General features: G+C 56.9%; 1 protein-coding gene across 14 annotated transcripts in view; it reads right to left on the reverse strand.

Annotated features, from left to right (window-relative positions):
• Positions 1-18,775, reverse strand: part of Bcor (BCL6 interacting corepressor) — a 123,780-nt gene that overhangs the window by 35,998 nt on the left and 69,007 nt on the right. For 4 of the 14 annotated variants that reach the window (XM_030251503.1, XM_030251500.1, XM_030251501.1 and 1 more), the window contains exon 1: positions 8,443-8,574. The exons of 5 other annotated variants lie outside the window; for them this stretch is intronic. In XM_030251503.1, the coding sequence (XP_030107363.1) occupies positions 8,443-8,445 (3 nt within the window). In that variant the 5' untranslated portion in view covers positions 8,446-8,574. Of the gene's footprint in view, positions 1-6,341; positions 6,364-7,083; positions 7,820-8,442; positions 8,575-18,775 lie in introns of those variants that run through there. 5 more of the 14 variants (NM_175046.3, NM_175044.3, NM_175045.3 and 2 more) reach the window with 2 other exon arrangements.

An 18,775-nucleotide genomic window follows, 5' to 3' on the forward strand; every position in this document is an offset into this window, starting at 1 on the left:
CTAGTGAGGCCTGGATCAGGCACCACACATCTGGTCACCCCTGCCAGCCTCTGCAGCTCAACCAGGACCTCTGAAATAGACCTGGCAGAGCCATCACGAGGGAGAGGGTCCAGGTGGACAGAAGGAGCGCACACTCCCTCCGTTCACCCCACCCCCACTCCGAGTGGCCATGCTGTACAGCTGACCTGGCTCCCAGCCAGACCTCCAGCAAGTGGCTTTCTTTCTCTTTTTAAAACTTTCCAGCCTTGGCTAGCCAGATGAGTTTCCAGCTCCTGCCTGGCCTGGCTTGGAACTGGCCTAGCATGCCAGAATTTCTAGCAGCGACCCCCTGACCCTGGCACTAGGCAGGCCCGAAGCTCCAACAGACACTCTCTCCCACTCCAGTCCAATCCACCCATCCTCCTCTACTTCGACATCGGCCACCTGGAGTCTGCGGCTTCCCAGGCAATTGCCATCCAGCTGAGCCTGTGACCTTAGCTTCCATCGTGATGAGACAACTGCCCACAGTCCCATCCGTGGGGACCCACCAGGCCTCTCCAAGGTGGAGGGGATACTTAGCCTCTAACACCTTCACCTCCACCACAAGGTCTCTCGCTGTAGAGGGGGGAGGGGAAGGAGCAAGGCGGGAACAGAGAAGGGTTCCCCCCACCTCCACGCTTCCTTTCTCTCTTTAGATTTTGATGTCCCTGGCACCATAGCGAAGGCCCCGTAGAATCAAAACAATAGAAATTCGGGTTGGGAGTGCCGAGAAGGGTGCAGGAAGACCCCCGTAACCCTATAAACCTCCCCTCTCCCTTATAGTTACCGTTGGCATTAAAAGACCCAGGGCCTTCACTGCAACTGTACCTTTTTATAACTTTCTCCTAAACTCGACCCCTTTCCCACATTTTGAAATCAAGGCAAAGCTATCCGGGAAAGTTGTAAATTGCCCCCCAAGCTCAGCTAGCCTCTTACCTGTTCTGCCCCTAGCAACCTAACCTGACTCACCTCCCTCCCCCCCAATAGTTCCCCTGGTTTGCACCTAGACAATAAATTTAGTTTAATTTAGCTTCCGGTCTTTAATTTTAGCAGGTCTCCTTTTTGCATGCAAATCAATATGGCAATTACCATCTAAAAGCTCGCCCAGCCCCGGGTCAATGTAAATTGATCATTGTCCGCCTTCCACAAAATAACACCGGGAGTCTGTGGTGCATAATGAGATTATACTGGAAACTGTCTTTTAGATCACAAATTATATTTTATGCTGTCAGGATCTTCTCGGAGTGGACTTCTCCATTTGTCTAATCATGGGGAGCCCAGCCTGTGTGGGTGCTGGCTAGTGATACTTGCTCCCTGAAAAAAAATAAATGGGGCCATACCACACGGATACGGATTGAGGACACACGGAATTGAGCGTCAGTCAGCCCGGAATGGGAACCTTCAGAAATATCCGGGAAGGGCATAAAAACTGCTACCCCACAAAATATACATGTCCCCTCTTGAGGGACATGTTGGGGATCTGTTAAGGAGGTCCATCCTTAGGCCAAGTGCCCAGGGATAAGCTCTGTTGGGCTACCATGGAGGTGGACAGGACTTCCTGTGCCAGCTTATTTGGATTTTCCCAGACCTACCACCTAGGGCTCAGCAGGAAGACCAACTCTGGGGAGAGGGAGGGAGGGAGGGAGGGAGGGAGGGGAGAGAGAGAGAGAGAGAGAGAGAGAGAGAGAGAGAGAGAGAGAGAGAGAGAGAATCCCATTGGCCATCAACACTGACCAAGTTCCTCTGATGGTGGCCAACCAACGCCTAATTTGGGGAGACCCCCCCCTCTAGACCAGATCCAGAGTGTCCCAAGAGACTCCTAAGCAAACACACTTGCATTTACACTCTTCATCTGATTCCTAGAACATTAGGGCCTAACAAAGGGCCTTCCTAGCTGTAGCGGTGGACTCAGCCCAGAGGTTGGCACATTTGATTCCCTGACCCTGCCTGGCTAGTTGTCTGAACAGTGAATCCTTGAGGAAACCAGGGTGGCATTTCTAAGGGCCACTGGTTGCTCCTGAGGCCTGTGTTAGGGTTGGGGCAGCATTTGGGCCTTTTAGGAAGCTGCCAGCCTTCCTCAAAGCACAGCTCTGCCCCACCCAGCCTGGGCTCTACCCAAGTGTGATCTTCCCAATAAAAACTGGAATTCCTGACTGGGCTTAGACAAAGAGGGACCAGGCAAACAAGTGCCCCGAGCAAACTAAACCCTAGCAGGAGTTTACATGTCTGGGGTCACCGAGGTGCTTGCTAATGCACCCTGCACTGGCTGTCCCAGGCAGAGTCTCTTCCAGCAGGGAGGGAAAATATATAAGAAAGCATACCAACATGAAAGCATTCGCTCCCTTTATTCTTCCCAGAGGGCATCCATCCTTCTGTCAATTCTCTCTGTCAGTCCAAGCCTTGCTCCACCTTCACCAAATTTACCACACCCTTACATCTTTCTCCTGGCCACTACTGCTGCCTTTTCCCTCACCTCTCCAAGGTCAAGAACTCCCAGCCTCTTTGGATTCCTGCTACCTAGCCAGCAGGGCAAGAACTAACTAGAAGTGATCCTAACCGAGGGCCAGCCACCTATTTGGAAGGCTGCTTTGCCATTTTCTACTGCCCAAACACATTATCTCCCCGAGAATGTGTCAATAGAGTTGCCCCGTCTTACTTTCTTTTTTTGTTTTGTTTTTGGTTTGGTTTGGTTTTGGTTTTTGGAGACAGGGTTCCTCTGTATAGCCCTGGCTGTCCTGGAGCTCACTTTGTAGACCAGGCTGGCCTCGAACTCAGAAATCCGCCTGCCTCTGCCTCCTGAGTGCTGGGATTAAAGGCGTGCGCCACCACGCCCTGGCTCCCCTCTTACTTTCAATCAGTCTCACTAGTGAAAAGTCCATCTCAAGGCAAAGGGGAGGTCTTGGTAATTAGGCCCCTGTATCTAAGCACAGGGTATGTATGCATATGCGTGCCTTTTGTGCTTTCCCAAGTGACCCTCTTTACTTCTTTAAATGGGTTTTGTCTTTGCAACACATGGAAACTCTGCCCCACTTTCCAGTTTCATGACATCTACAGTTTTTCTTTTAGAATACCACTATACATGGTCTACATTTACATACCCGTGTTTACTCTGCTCTTGTCCAGTTCTTTATCTCCTGGGCATCTCTTCTACTAGGACATTGGGACCAAAGTCTCTAGATTTGTCCCAGCACTTGTCATTCAGAGATACATCTTAATCTGAGATTCCCTTTCTACTGCTTAGGTTCTTTGGCTAGCCATATAATGAAGTTCATTTCCTGGCCTGACCAGCATGGCTTTGCAGTTTAAATGTAAACAGAGGAACCTTAGGCCACACATTTTTAAGGGGGAAAGGAGGGAGGGAATAAGTTAATTCTATATAGGGGAACCTACCTATCAATATCCAGCCCCGAATAGAACTAGACTAACTTATGGTGAGCTGCAGTAAATTTTAGGTCATCGATACACGAATGATAGAATTTTTTTTTAAGTGTCCAGACCATCTCCAATTTGGATTGTCTCTCCCACATGTCTGATTATAACTATTCACAAGTTCGTGGTTAAGTATTTATGGACAACTCAAGGAATGCTGTGTTCTGCCACCAATACATACATGCTGTATTTGCTGGCCTGGCATCTCAGGCTGGGGGGGGGGGCTTTAATCTGGAGGCGTCTGGGTCAGAGAGACCTTCTCTCACTTTGAGTATCCCCCTACATGCTTCAGGTCCCCATTGGAAACAGAGAGGTCTATATAGTCTGCTCAGAAACTCAGATTCTTAGGCGAGGGTGCCCATTTTGAGGTCAAAGTTCCCAGAATCAGGAGTACTAGGTCAAGCTAGTACTCTGTCGAGCAGCTGCATTCGATTTGTGAAAGAATGGGCGGATGCACACAGAAGAGAAAGGAAAACACGAGTGGGTCTAGAACCCAGGCCCCCACCCCGCAGACCACTCTAATAAGTCACTTTTACAAGACTCATTGTCCCTCCCCCCATTAAACTATTTACCGCACTTAAAGGGTTAAGAGACACCCCCTCAATCTGCCTTCCACCCGGCAAGCAAGCCCGGCTTGCTGGGTCGGCAGGCTAGCTTTAGCTTGCTAGCTCACAGCTCTCCGGAGTCGGCTGCCGACTCCACTGCCCCCCACCCCCCGTCCTTCAGCCGGGAGGGAGTCTGCATGCCTGTCTAGACCGATCTATCACCCGCACACCAACAACACCCGCGAGAGCGCGGAGACCCTGCTCAGGTCCCCCTGGCCCGCACGGTTCACAGCGGAAGGAGTCCAGCGAGCGTGACGGCGCCTGCGGGGTAGGAGGTGAGGGTCCAATAAGAATCTGGCCGACCCGAGCACCCTGCTAGTCTTCCCCAGACCCTACCCCTTGCGCTCGCATCAGCCCGGCTACCCGGGCACTGTCACAGCTCTGCGCGCTGGGCAGTCCTATTTTTATCTTGTCTAATCCCAAACTGGGCGGGGAGCACAGGCGTCGTGCTTAGAGAACAAGAGATAGGCGAGGGAGGCGGGGAGGAGCAGCCAGGCAGCAAAGCGAGCTAGAGCGAGTTAAAGACACAGTGGAGGCGGCCGCGAGCAGGAAGAAAGAGCGGGCTGTGGGGACCTCGCGGCGGCGCACGCAACACACGGCCCTGCGAAGTTGTTCTGGCCTGCCCGCTGTCCCTCACTGACCACCCCTCCCCACTTCCCAGCGGCACTCTCCGCAGCAGGGACCGCGGGGGCCCGGGCTGTGTGGGAGGCGGAGGCCAGGCCGGCCCTGCAAAGGGCTGGAAAGAATCGCTAATGAGCTGTGCGGCCCATTGATCCAGAGAACACTTCCTAATTAACTCTCAGTCACCTACTGGTGACAGCGCCTCAAAGGAGAGAGCTGGGGCCGATCGAGCCCCAGTCCAGACCTACCCGCCCAGCGCCTGGTGACCGAAACCCGCGTGATCCCCTAACCACCGCAGGCAATTCGCGTACGTGGTGGTGTACTCCGCACACTAAAGGCCAGCCTCAGATTAAACCTGGACGGCATATTAATCATCCCGGCTCCGCGTAGGTCTACACGACACAATTCAATCCCAAATAAACACCAGAGGCGACACTGCAACCCAGACCAGGTAACTAGTCGGGGATGGAGTGGGAAAGGTCGAGAAGAGAGTATTCCCCCCAAGAGTCCACATATAGGTGTCTCTGAGGTCGACAATTGAAATACCTTCCACACAAGCAATTCTGTTAGCAAAATCCAGTACCGTGTACAGGTCGGTCTCTCCCGGTGGTGGTGTCCGTTTCCAATGCCACAGAAGTGTCAGATGGCTAGAAATACCCAAGTCTGTCTGCTCACCACCCACCACCTTCTGGGGTGGGCTATTTCCTCATTTTTTTTCCTCCCGGTCCATTTTAAAGTATTTTTTTTCCGTCCAAGGAACTAACCTTAGAACCAAATAGCAGTACTCATCCCTAGCATTCTCTCAATAAGGGTGCGCAGGGAGGGGGTTACAGTTAAAACCCCGGTCTGTCTAGTCTAGACGCAACCAGGCAGGACGAATACCTATTTGAGGCGCGCTGGTTTCTTTTTAAGGTTTGTTTTTAAATAAACATAACCCTCCTCCAGTTCCTTCTTCGCTTTTCTATTCCCCCAACCCCCACCCTTTAGACGCCGGCGGCGCGCGTCTTCGCGCGCGGGTATTCAGAGTCTAGCTGGAGGTCGCAGACTTTCTGGAAAAGATTCATTAACAGCAAATTAAGCCTGGCTCGGCCTCGGCCTACAAGGGGACAGGTTCGGTCGTCTTCGGGACGTGGGTACGTGTTCCATTGAGCCGCCGGGCAGCCAGAAGTCCGCCGGGACTACACGTGCCACGAGCCGCCCTACTCCGTTCAGGGCGCTCGGAGGCTCTCTTCGAAAATAGCAGGCTCTCTTCGCCGCAGCCCGCAGCCCCCGAGTTTGTGGCGGCTCCGTAGCGCAGCCTCCCGCCTGCTTCAAGCGCTGGCCCTGTGCCGCCTCGCCCTCCCCGCCTCAGCCGAGGATCGCGCCCGGTGCGCGAGTTCCTCTTCGCCTGGAGCCTCCGCGTCGCCCTCCCTCCGAGTGGGACCAACTTCCCGGGGCCGCAGACTTTCACACGCCCATCGGGGCTTCCCACCAGGCTCCGTACAGCCAAGCGGAGAGCCGAGGGCTCTGCTCGCTCCCCCACGCCGTCCCTAAACAAGCAGTCTACAAGGGCTCCAGGAGGCTCCGAACTTAAAACCTGCCTTGGGACGCCTCCCGAAGGGAAGGGATGGAGGTGGGGGGGGTCGAATTAGAATCTTAAAAGAACATTTACAAAACAATGCATCTGACCTGACGGGTCGCCGGACTGGCCCATTCCGAATCTCCGGCTCTCCGCTGTTTCCTAGTAGGCCCCCCCCCCCGCCCCCGTTATTCCACGTGATTCACGCTTTGGGGCAAGCCAAGGAAAAACCCGGGACTCCCCTCCGGAGTTGAGCGACGACGGCAGGTCGAGCTCGGCTCGGTCCGAGGCGCCCGCCGCACACACTAGCGCACGCTCAAGCCGGCGTTCCACTCGGAGGCACCGCCGGGCCCCAGGAGAGGCCAGACGAAGCGGCGGCGGCTGGGGGTTTTTACAGTTCTTTTCCGAGTCGAAAAAGAAAGCAGACGGGAACCCGCCGCCCTCCCCTTCCTGCTAGCGAGGTAACGCCGAGACGAGGTTCCCAGCTTCCAGCCCAGCACCCCCCCCCCCGCCTGACTCCCGACGCTCGGCGACGACCGCGCTCCCGCGCAGACACACAGAGGCTGCAAACTTCCACTCGTTCAACTCCCGATCCTCCCAACCCCTCGGGAGGCGGCAGGTCCTCCGTCGAGTCCCTCCCTCCCTGGTGCCCATGCGGGGGCCGCTTAGGTTGGCTGCATTTTTAATAACTTGCAGCTCTGATGTAAAACCGAAAGCGAGCAAGGTAGCTAAGCCTCCCAACGGGGGTCTACCGAAGTCGGAGGAGAAACCCTCGGAGGGAGGAGGTCGGCTGCAGTCCCCGGCGCGCCAGCCCGCCCGCGGCCCCCGGGGAAAGGTGTTCCGGGCACTGACCTGAAATCCCCAGTCGGGAAGTAGGCAGGGAGCCCTGCGATCCGGCGCTTTGAAGTTTTCCCCGGAGCGGAGTCCAGGCGGCGAGGAAGATCCGGGGGCGGCTGGCTGGGTGAATGTGTGCGGGGTCGGGAGAGGGCGGCTACGTGAAGGAGCCCGGCCGGGAAAGCGCAGCGAGCAGCAAAGTTTGGCTTCCTCTGGTGCCCGCAGTCCACTCCCAGCGCCGCGCTCGCTCGCCGCCGACTGCAGCCGCTCTGCTGCCCTCGGGGTCGGCCCGGCGGAGGGGTGGGCTCTGGGCCGCGTGGGGGTGGGGCGGGGCGGGGCGGGCTGCGAGCTTCAGGGCAGGTGGCGACGGCCCCGCGCGATCCTCTCCTCCCGCAGCTGGCCCGAGCTCTGTCACCCTCAGCAGCTCCCGCGCCGCCGCTGCCGCCCGCGCTCGGGCAAGAGCCCCAGCGCCATGTTGACGGTTCGCCGAGAGCGCCCGCTCGGGCTGGGTGTGTGTGTGAGTGTGTGTGAGCGAGTGTGTTGGCCAAGTCGTCCCTCCGCGGCGACAGCGCGGCTCGGGCTCTCCGCCCGGCGGCTCGCGTGCTCCCCCTCCGCCACCGCCGCCCGCCTCGCTCCCGCTCTCGGTCGTGCTCTGGGTTCCGGCGCGTCTCCCCCTCGGCCGAAGAGCTCGGTCGCCGTTCGGCCCGGAGCGCAGCTCTGCCTCACCTTGCCGCTGGGAGCTCAGGCTCCGTCTGCTGCCGCACGCCGCGATCCCAACGCGTCCCCCCTCCCAGGTTCCCTCCTCTTCCTCCTCCCCCTCCCTCCGCCCGCCCTCCCTCCCTCCCTCCCAACAGCCGCCTCCCCTCCCCCCTCAGGCGCAGCGCTCGAGCGACAGCCGCCCGCCCGCCCGCCGCCGCCGCCGCCTCCAGCTCTCGCAAGTTTGAGATCCCCAGTCTCCGCTCACCCTCCGCTGCGGCGCCTCCGCGGTGGGGTTTCGGGAGGGGGTGATTCCCCAGGAAAGGTTCGCCCGACTTTCCCCGGCCCTCACGGATTCCCAGCCGGGTGCATTGGGGCCTCGCCACATCTGAACCCCAAACCACCTGGGTGGCGGGTCGTGTCCTCGTACCCCCCCCCCAACTCTACCGCCCTCTGTCCTCTCCGTCCCAGCTCCGGCCGAGTTAGCATTCACGCCCAGCCAGGGCTCACGTCCTAGGGTATTGGAGACCGACTCCGCAGCGGCGACGGCTAGGTCGGCCAACAAATCCCCAGCCCCAAGAATGGGGGGCGGCGGGGCGGCGGGGCGGCGGGGGAGGCTTTCCCTGCCGCGCGCCGAGACTCCCCTTGCTACCCAGAAGGCCAGTGGAGGACCGCAATTACCATAAAGCGCCTCGCACTCCTCTCAGCCAAAGCTGTCAAACCCCAGCGGCAGGCGCCACTGCCTCCTCTCGCCACCAGCGCTGCGCTCTCCCGGCCTAGCGTCCCCTCCGAGAGCCAGCCCAGCAGAGCCTGAGTGCGCGTGGGCGTCCACCCCCACCGCACCTCGCCCCTTCTTCCCAGAGGAGCTACTTCCCCTTAAGGCGCTAAGAGCTACGTGAAAACACCACCACCCGCAACAGTGGCAGTTCCGCGCCCTTGCTCCCCGGACATTTCAATTGTGTGGGAATTGTGTTGAGGTGGGGGGCTGCTCTTGGGGACACAAGGGGGTGGGAGGACCATAAAGGGACCTGGGATGAGCCTGAGTTTCTCCCAGTTCTTAAGCATTTCACAGTCCGGACCTCCGATGGCTGGAAGGTCTGCCCTCGTCTCTCACCTCGGCCTCGTGAGAGTATCTCCCGCGTTTTATTTTACTTGGCCGGGAACAACTTTTGGCTTCACCGTTCAGCCCATAAATTTTCACTCGGTAACGTCGTGCAGATCAAGGCTCGGCGGCAGTGTACAGCCTGCGCCCGCAGCAGTTCAATCCAATTGACACGTATCGAGCTTCTCCTACGCACCAGGAGCAGCTCTGGGCGCCAGGGGGGGATGGGGGGCGGGGAAGGGCAGGCAAGCGAAAGGGGGAAGCCGAGAAGCGAGGTTCAGGCCTCCCCGGAATGCAGAGCCTCAAGGACGAACACCGCTCCAGTTTGAAAAGCTGGCGGGAAGGGAAGTCAAGGCACACAGGCTGGGAGCCCTGACACCGAGGCCAAAAGGTTACCCCATTCGGTGCTTCTACGGGGTCTTTCGATTCTGGGACGGGCTGGAGTATGTCTTCTGCCTAGGGACAGGGTGGTGCAGGCTTGATGAGAACCTAAGTCCGAAATGGAAGTGGCTAGTAACCCCACTCGGAAAGTTTTTAAATATCCTGGAGCGTCTACACGCCAACAATGAATTAAAAGCATCTCAAGTTGATTATTAAGTCAAGGTCAAGACCAAAAAATCTCATCTCTAGCTAGAAGATATTTTTCCTTTTAAAAATGACACCCACTACTGACTTTGTGACTGATATTAGGTGCAATTTTATTCATTCTGTTTTAGTTCTCAGCATAGTTATAAAAACAGCCCTTCTCAAAGCAGAAGTGAAACATCTCTACCGTTTGAAACCCGAAACTTTGAACAGAATTAAATCTTCATGCTCCAGAGATGCTTGTAACAACTGATGCAAAAGAGAGGCAGGCCAGTGGGTAGTGCCTAGCTGTGCTGTGCCGCTAATGCTTCCAGAACCAGCGCCTGCAGAATGGAATGTATGCCTTTTTTTTTTTTTCTTTTTCCTGGTCTTTCTTGAGTGGCGGAGGGGGTGTCTCTGAAAGCTAACCTACACATTTTTTTAATCTCCGGTAACAAGCAGAAAGACACCTGGACTATTATGCTGTAAAGCTATTTTTTATAAAGACGTTTTAGGGCTAGACATTAAAAGTTATTAGACTGAACGCATGCAAGTTACAGACACAGCTGGAGGGAAGGCCGCTGGTTGTGTGTTGTAGCAACATTTCTTTTTGAAGCGACTCCTTTTATTCAAAACAAGTCTTAAATAACCGGGAAAGCTGGAGTTGGGTATTTGTGGGGAAACTCTGTACACGATTCCAGGCAGAAAGGCCGCGGTGCGGCTGTGGGCTGGGCAGGAGGGCTGGCCTGGACTAACAGCAGAGCAGTGCCAGGCTCATCCGGCTTGGTTAGGCCGCACCGCAGAAGCCCTGGCTCGCTGCCCAGCCACCTTCTCTCCCCCTCTTCTCACCTCCCAATTCTCCCAGGAACAGGCTTTTCCCAGCGTCCAAGTTACATTAACTGTCCAGAACTTTCCGAAAATCCAGGAGGCGATCATGGAGCCTGAGGCCTCTCGAGTCGTAGGGCCTCCTGAGACTGCTGACAATGGGGTCTGTTTGTCTAACTTTAAGTCCTAGAGCTAAAACGGAGGGGGGTGCTGTAAGGGTGAAGGGGCCTTGGGGAAGGCTGACTGCTGGAGAAATTTGATGCTGGAGACAAACAGGCCAGTAAATTCGCCTTTGACGTAATTTGTGGCAGTCACCCCCTCTTCTTTAAGGGAGTCTCTGGACTCCACGGGGTTCTCCAGTGAGTTGGTGGAATTAAAAGCTTTCTCTTCCATCTCTTAGGGATGCGTTTCCCAATTCCGTGGGATTTAAAAAATATCTTATTAAGGGAGTCCTAAGAGGCAGGCGCAAAAATGTGTGTGTGTGTGTGGGGGGGGTGTTTCTGACTCACTGAGAATTAAAATGTGAGACTTTCCCCAGGGCCCTAAGTGGAGAAGGATCACACCTATTGGCCTGGTTCGTCAAAATTGTTGCCTGGGAAAAGAAAGCTGTTGAAAAGCAGTCCCTTCTTGTGCCCCTCACTCAAAGGGGTGGCTACTGAATCTGGGAGTGCCCAGATGCATATGGTCGCACTCTTCCCTGCCCTCTCCTCTAAGGCCCACTAGAGCTGACCCTGATGTCAGACTGTGATACTCCGAAAAGGGAGGATTTCAGGGAAAGCAAAGCGCAGCAGATGAGCAAGTGAGAGCGAGGCAAGGGAGGATGCCTTGCCAGATGAAAAATAAATCAGCACGGAAATGAGAAGTACTGCGAGGTGGAGCTGCGGATGCTTCCCCTCCCCCACCAGCCTCATCCCCCATGAAAAGGCCTTGTGATTATAACGTTCGGCTGGACTTTAGACTCCCGGGCCTTCTCTTGCTACAGATTCTAAGCAGGCTCTGCAACTGGACAACCAAATTGGAGCTTCTAGGAGCAAATTTGAAACCTGTCTGTCCTTGCTGAATTCTGCTGATTATAAGACCTTCCGCACTTCCACCAGTCTAGCCACCCCTAGGTCTGGGGTAAGGCCTTGCATCCTATGCAAAGGTCCTACCTACAATTAGGGGCAATCTGGGTTCCCAACTTTGTGTGTGTGGTTGGGGATTCATTTATGACAGGTATGTATAGAATGGAAACCCTAGTTCTGTAGCCTCCTATATAGGCCTCCTCAGCTGGTGTTTTTCTGGCTGATGTTACTAGATTTATTATTGGAGTTATTGGAACACTCCATACATGAATGGTAAAGATGCATTTTTACTTTATGTAATGTGGGCTATACTGTTAATGTTAACTATCTTTTAAAAACATGCAAATAACCCACATTCACAGTGTTCCAATCTTACATTTAGCAAATGAACTCTAGGCTTACCCAATGGGACTTAAAAAAAGATCCATAGGGTGGGGTGGGGTGGGGTGGAGTAGCGTAGACCAATCTAGCTCAGCCTGTCTTCCTTTCAAAACTCAAATGAAGTAACAATTGGAGGCCTATCCATGACCCTAAGGAGTTTACTAATTGTGAAATATCTAAAGAGAGGTAGCTGCCTTCCCGGGCAGAAAACTGTTAGATTTGGGGTTGGACAGGTTAAAAGATAATTGCCTTTGGAGAGTTATAGGCTGTTTGGAGGTGGGTGGCCCAAAGAACAGAACCAGAATGGCTCACAGAAATAATCTCAGGAAAATCCTGCTCTAGGCTACATTTATGCCAGGCCCTGACCTCTGGAATCTCAGTCTATACTGCTGTTGCCAAAGGCTGACTAGGTACTGGCCAGATGGCAGAAACACAGGAGGCTTTGGGAAAAGGCCTGGCCCCTGCATTGAAGCCGGATGCCCCTGCAGATCCACCCTTATGCTATGTCCAGGACTGGGTTCTGGGTTTTGCTAGGCCCTCTAGGGCATAGTTTATCCTGCGTGAGGGGCGGGGTAAGTGGGAATGCAAATTAAAGGGGACAGAGTTGCCAAATAATTGCCTTCCCACCCAACATACCAGCCTCCCGCTACCAACCATTTTCTGCTTATCTCTGCTACCTGGGGACTGGCGGGGTCTGGAAATGACTAAGGGCCAGCAGAAGGAAAAATAGAACTTGGGTTAATTCTAATCAACTGAGTGCTTGGGGGGAGGTACCCAGAGGGGGAGAGTGGTTGGTGTGGGGTGGTCACCATCCCACCTCTCCAGGCTGAAAATTCCAAAGGGTTTAACTTAATCACCAGCACAATTCACCTGAGTCTATTCTTCCTGCAGGCCCGATCTGCTGTGCCCTCACTCCATACCCCAGCGTCTCCAGACCTTTAGCACCCGTACAGCCCACCCCGCCCTGTCTTGATTGCGGGGATGTAGAGTGGTTTGCGTCGTGAGGCCTGACAGAACCTTCTGTGTGGGGCCGCGGTAGGAGGAGGTTAATGCATAATGCACAGCGCCTGGAAGCCCAGCCATTAGCGGCCTGTCGGTGACACAGACAAACGACTGAAAGGAAGGGGATCCAGCTCGCTCTGGAGTTTAAATATACCAGCATGGAGAGGGAACGCCATGATTTAAAAGTGTGTGTTTGCAGACACCCGCATATATTTTAATGATTTCCAGCAAGCTGCACGTCCCAACCCGGCACCCCCACCCCTCAACACAGAAGAGAGAGGATGAAGGTAGGGAGTCTCAATCAGAGACCCACTGACCTTTTTTGTTGTTGTTGTTGTTGTTGTTTGGAGGGGGAGGGGATGAAGGAGAGAGGTTGGTAAACAGGGTGTCGAGAAAAAAAAGAGGCTCCGGGAAGATGCCCAAGCCAAAGCCATACTGGTTTTAATTCTTTTTAAAAAGAAAAAAAAAATCTGATCATGGTGCCTTCCAGCTGGGACAGGACCCTCCACACTGTACAAGAAAGGCCAAGGGGGGGGGAAAATACACTCTGTCACCCTCTTCTTTCCCCAGGAGCCCACAGTTTTTTGAATCTTCCTGTTCTGCTGACAATCCAGAGACCTCCTTCCTGCCCGTTTAACACACCAGTGTTTTTTAGCAATTAAGGCGAGAATGGGGTGGGGATAAAGATAAGCCAATTTTTTTCCGCCATGCAAGTGTGAAAGATAAGATAAGGCTAAGCTGGGGCAAAGCGGCTGCTTACAACCTCCCCTCAGCGATTTTGATCGGTCACTTCTTATCTCGAAAAAATGCTCCTTTCGAAAACTGCATCAAAAAAAGAAAAAAGCTGACGGAAAGCGTTTTCATTTGGAAGTGACATTTAAAACCTAACTGCCTTCCACCAGCAACCCCTCTCCAAAGGCGAGGCTCTCCAGGAAAAGTCGCACCTCTACTGCAGGGTTTCAGGCCTTCTCGTGGGAGGACTGGATTTCTAGTGTAATTAAACTCAAAACCAGGGATGCGCGATGAGGACTTATTCTGCATCTGACACATGTTTATCTTTTATTACTGGTCTATATTTCTGTCTCACCATCGAGAGGATGTGCTGAAACTAAAACAAACAGGTAGCTATATTTGGGAGGGCCATATAATAACTATGTCAACAATGAGGTGGCTGTTCGTTGGAAAAAATAAAAAAAACTCTGTTGATTTTCACAAGACCCTGTAATCGGGAGTGGGGGGCGGGGAGGGCCCAGACCCTGAGAACTCCCAACTAAACTGGACTCTCCCTGAGTTTTATCAATTGTTTTCTCCTCACTGAGGGATTTCCGGAAGACTTTCTATTTGTTGAAGGTTTTGGTATCTAAGCCCACGCCCTCAAGGTGACCTGCAACTCCCCGCCCCCCGTCCCCCCCAATAAAGCTGCTGGCCCAAGATAGCAAGCAAAGGAGACCCCACAACAGGCTCAGAGCTCTGAGGCACCTTCTTCCCGTAAGCACCTCCAGTCTGCGGGCCCGGGATCAGGCTACAGGACCCAAAGCCCAGAGCCATCCGCAGCCGGATTGTCCCCAGGGAGCCGAAACCACCGGTCGGGGAAACCCCTCCTCTCGCCCTTCCCCGAAGAGCCTGGTCGCAGCGTCAGCGCAGAGCGAGCGGGCACTGCTGCCAGCCCGGCCTCTCCGGAGGCCCACAAGCGTCCCATTAGTCAGCCCGAGTTCCCCTTGGACGAGTCGTCTGGCGTGACCTCAAGGCCCGGTTCGGGCAGGGATGGGGTGCGGGGCCGCGGAGAGCTCGGCGGGACCCGGCCCGACTTGGTTCCGCGTCCCTGGACCCGCTGCGAAGAGGAGCGGGCGGGCCAGGCCGCTCCCCGGCGGGCTCCCGGCGCCGAGCTGCGTTTCACGTGCCCGCCATGGCAGCGGCGAGGAGGGGCTGGGAGGCGCGCGGCCGATCCCGCAGGGTCCCCGATCCCGCGTTCAGGTCCCTGGGGCGGGGCGGGGATCGAGGAACACCCTGAAGCCCCCATCCCTTCACAAGGCGAGGGCGACGTCGCCCGATGCCCCGGGGTTCCTAGGGCGCTGCTCCGAGAGCTGCGCGGCGGCGGCAGCCAGGGGAGGGTGCTCCTCGCGGCCGCGACGGGAACTTCCCCGCCGCCCCGCCGCCGCAGTCACGGGGACCGGAAGCCCTCCCGCCGCCCCGAACGGCCAGTGCTGGCCCCTAGGGCAGTCCTAGACGGGAGCTGGCCGTCTGTCCTCCTAGATTCCTCCAGGCTCCAGGCGATTGTCCGCACCCCGGAATGGACCCATTTTAGGCAAGGTCCGGCGAGACGTCCCCCCCCTCCCAGTTACCGCCACCAACACGCCTTTCCCCTCCCTCCTCTCTGGGCCCCGCAGCTGGGACAGGAGGGGCGCTGAGCCGCCACTTGGGCCAGGCAGGAACACCTGCTCCCGAGCCCTGCAGCTGGGCGCGAGGTGCCGGGGAGAAGCTGTCTACTGTTGTGTACAGAGATCGCGGAACAGAAATGGGGCGCTCCGGAGCACTGGAGTCTCCCCCCACCCATTTCCTACTCATTTTGGGCGGTCAACCCCAAAGCCAGAAAGGGCACTGATCTCCCTGAGGGTCTTAGGGCAACAACACCTGAAATCCAGCTTCTGGCCTTAAGAGGTCGTTAGCAAGCCACACGGGTCAAAAACCAGTTGTGGGAACCTTCCCCAGTGTCCACTCCCGCTCTTCAACCCAGACACCCTCATCTGCCCCACGCATTCTGGCCTCGTGCCGCGGACGGCAGTAGGTCAGGATGGCACCAGCATCTCCCCCCTCTCCCGAGGGGCAGAGAGTCTGGTATGGACCTTCGGCTTTGGCACTGCGCGTGGGGGAGGGCCAAAGGGTCCTCCCCATCTTTTCGAACCGGCGGCGGAGCTAACCTGCGAGGCTGTCCCAGCCTCACCCCGCCCCCGTCCGGCCCTCCCCGACTCCCCTGGCCCAGGGCCCGGCCGGGGAAGGCGTTGTTTTGCCAGCGGGAGCCGAGCGAGTGCGCAGAGAAAAGCCACCCTGCTCTAATGAGAGTGCACACAGCGCTGCAGCGAGGAGGAGGATTACCCGGCGGGAGGGGGAGGGGAGCGCGGGCCGGGACCGCGGGCGGCGTGTGCGGCGGCCCCGTGGGCCCGGAGTCCCCGCCTGTCTGGCTGCTAATCGCACGCTTTCTGCCGTTACGGAGGCAGGCGGGAGCCGGCGGCCGAGCCCAGCGCCGGCGACTCGGCGGGTGACACGGAAACATGGCGCAGCGCCCCTCCCCCGCCCGCCCTCCCGGCGCTCCCGCCTCCTGCCTCGCACTTCCTCCCGCCCGCGCGGCTTTTGCAGTTCTAATGCTCTGCTTTCGGCCTGGCACCATTACGCTAGCAGCCGCTTCTCTGCGGCCTCGCGCGTCTCTTTCCCCTTTGTTTTCAGGGTCTATAGAAAAGGTTTGCTTTTGTCCCGAGCTCTCTCGTTAAACCAAACTTGTGGTGGCAACGGAAGGCAGTGCGGGCGGGGAGGGGCCAGGGGATTTTGGCAGCAACAGAGCAGAGCGTGGTGGAAACTTCTCTTGCTGGGTTCCCCGCCACCGCCTTCCAACCCCCACCTCCACTCACAGACAAGCCGCCCCGCCGACGCTTCTCTCCTGAGAGGCCCCAGCGCTCCAGGAAGAAGGCCTGGGACACAGGGACTGTGACCACGGGCCTTCGAAGAGACCAGGGTTCTTGTCTGTGACCCCAGACTTTTGGCACTCAATGACCTTGATCCTTGGTGCGTTGACTTGACTTGGCTTTCGTCTGGTCCTTCGGGGCCCTGTTTCTCAGTCAGTGAATAAAGGAAAGGATCGAAGTAAAGTGTTTAGCGTGTGATTCTCCTTTTCAAAAGGCTGGCTGGAACCTTACTCATTTACTGTAGGCCTTCTTTATAGAGTACGGGGCAACAAGAGGGAAGCATGGACTCAAAGGACAAATGACAGAAAACCTTGTCCCCGGTGGCTGGCCACCTCACCCACACTCACTTAGCATGCCTTTGGGAAGACCTTGCAAAGCGCGGGGGGGGGGGGCTCAGTGTTGCTCCCTCGGTTCAGGAGATGCCAAACCTTCCCCTCTTCAGGCGAGAAATCGGGACAACCCCTCCCCCCCCACACCCCCGGTCGCACTCCCCAGACCCACGCGTATGCTGTGGCTTTCTGCATTGGAGCTGCTCAGGCGGCAATTTTTAAAGCCTGCAATTAAGCGAGGCGTCGCCGTGTCCTCGGCTAGTGTCGATCCTGTCAGTCGCACATGGCCTTGGTGCTCCGGTCCGAGGCCCCGCGATTAGTCACAGGCTCGCTTCGCTCCTTCCCTAATCCGCCTCTGCAGGCAGCCTGGGGACGCGGCCGACTAGGCGGCGCTGGCAGGGAGCCACCGCACGCGGGGCGGGCCTCCTGGTTAGTGCCAGCCCCACTGCACCGGAGCCAGCGCGGGCCCCGAGGTGCGGGATTGACGCCCCCCCCCCGCCCCCTGGTGGGGCGCCCGCGTCCCTCCTCCTCCCGCCCCTCTCCAGGGCCTGCGAGATCTATTTGTGTGGTGTCATTTGCATAAAAATAGGACAAGTGTTTCAGTGCGTTCGAACGCGGGAGGCGAAATCCTTATTGATGTGTCTGTGTGGAGCCTTCGGTTGTCGGAGCAGTTTGATTTAGGGTGTTTGTGTTGCCTTCTGCGAGAAATGAGAGGAAATCCTGTGCAATGCTTACGGCAGCCAGGGCCCCCTGGAGCATCCTCGCTCTGCGCGGTTGGGAGTAGAGTACCGCTTGGGCCCCAACACACCAAGTCTACAACCAGCAGGTTGAGGGCCAGGCGGGCGGCCTATTATGACTCATAAAACCGGGCGGCCTAATCACCAGCTGCCAATCCATTTACATGTGCCACTTCCCAAGGCACCCTTCTTCGTCCTGGCAGGGCCTCCCGCGGGTTCGCCGCGGACACGGCTAGAGTTTCCCAGTGGAAGCTAACCAAGTGCTCATCCTTTCCCGTCGGTAGCCCGGCCGCCCCTCCTAGGCGAGACCCTGCTCCCTAGGCCTCTGCGCCTCTCTCCAGCAACTCCTCAGCGTGGACAAATAGCTTGGGAGGGCGCCGGCCTCTCGGAGCCAGTAAATCAATCATTAACTCCCTAGCGAGGCCGAGTCAAGGGAGGGAGTGGGGGCCAGAGCCCAGAGCGCGGGGCAAGAGCAGGACTCCCTACCCTAGACTAAGAGGCATCTCTGTGCCAGCGAACTGCTCTAAGGCAGTTCCTCCAAGTCTTCCCTGTCTCCTCCAGAAGCCACAGCCCGCTGGGCCTTTCAAGCTACACCGCGCCTCGCCGGGCAGGTTGGGTTACTGCACAGCCCCTTGGCTTTGGGCTTCCCGGCCTGCTGTCCCTAGAAGAGTATGCCACACAGGGGCAAATTCCTGGGATCCAGCCCGGCTCCACATAACTCCGGCTTGGCCAAATCTATTCGATCGGGTGGACCTGTCTCCCGAAGCATGTTCCCCCTGAAGCCTTCAGTGGATGTGGCATGCAGAGGGTTAAAGAGCCTCAGTTCGCTCTAGCTCCTCCGCGGCACAGAGGAAATGCTGATCAAAGTGCCTACGGGGAAGGAAACACACGCACACTCGGGGCCCGGGTCGAAAGAGACAGTTCCCAAGTCGCCTGCCTCGAGCCGCTTCCCACACTCTAGGCAAGGCAAGGCAAGGCGGCCCGCACGATTCACCCCGCGGAGCTCTGCGTGCAGGGGCTGGGGAAGGAGGAGGGACAAGGGGGCGGGAGGCGAGCCCGGGCTGCGCGCCAAGAGGCCCGGAGCCACAGATTAGTCACCGCTCGGCTCAGAGCTCACGGGTGCGCGGGGGAAACGGGAGGGCAGGCGGCGGCCCAGCTCAGCCCCGCTCCCGGGGCCTCGGCGCCGCTGCCCCCGCCCCCACCCCCGCGCGCGGCTGCCGAGGCTCTCCCGGACTCTCGCCGCGGAGATCCACTTGTCAGTTCAAGGGCAGGACAGAAACTGCAAGCTGAGTCTTACGAACAGGAAATTTCTCATTGACAATGTGCTACCCCC

The sequence above is a fragment of the Mus musculus genome, chromosome X (genome assembly GCF_000001635.26).
Source record: "Mus musculus strain C57BL/6J chromosome X, GRCm38.p6 C57BL/6J".
NCBI lineage: Eukaryota > Metazoa > Chordata > Mammalia > Rodentia > Muridae > Mus > Mus musculus.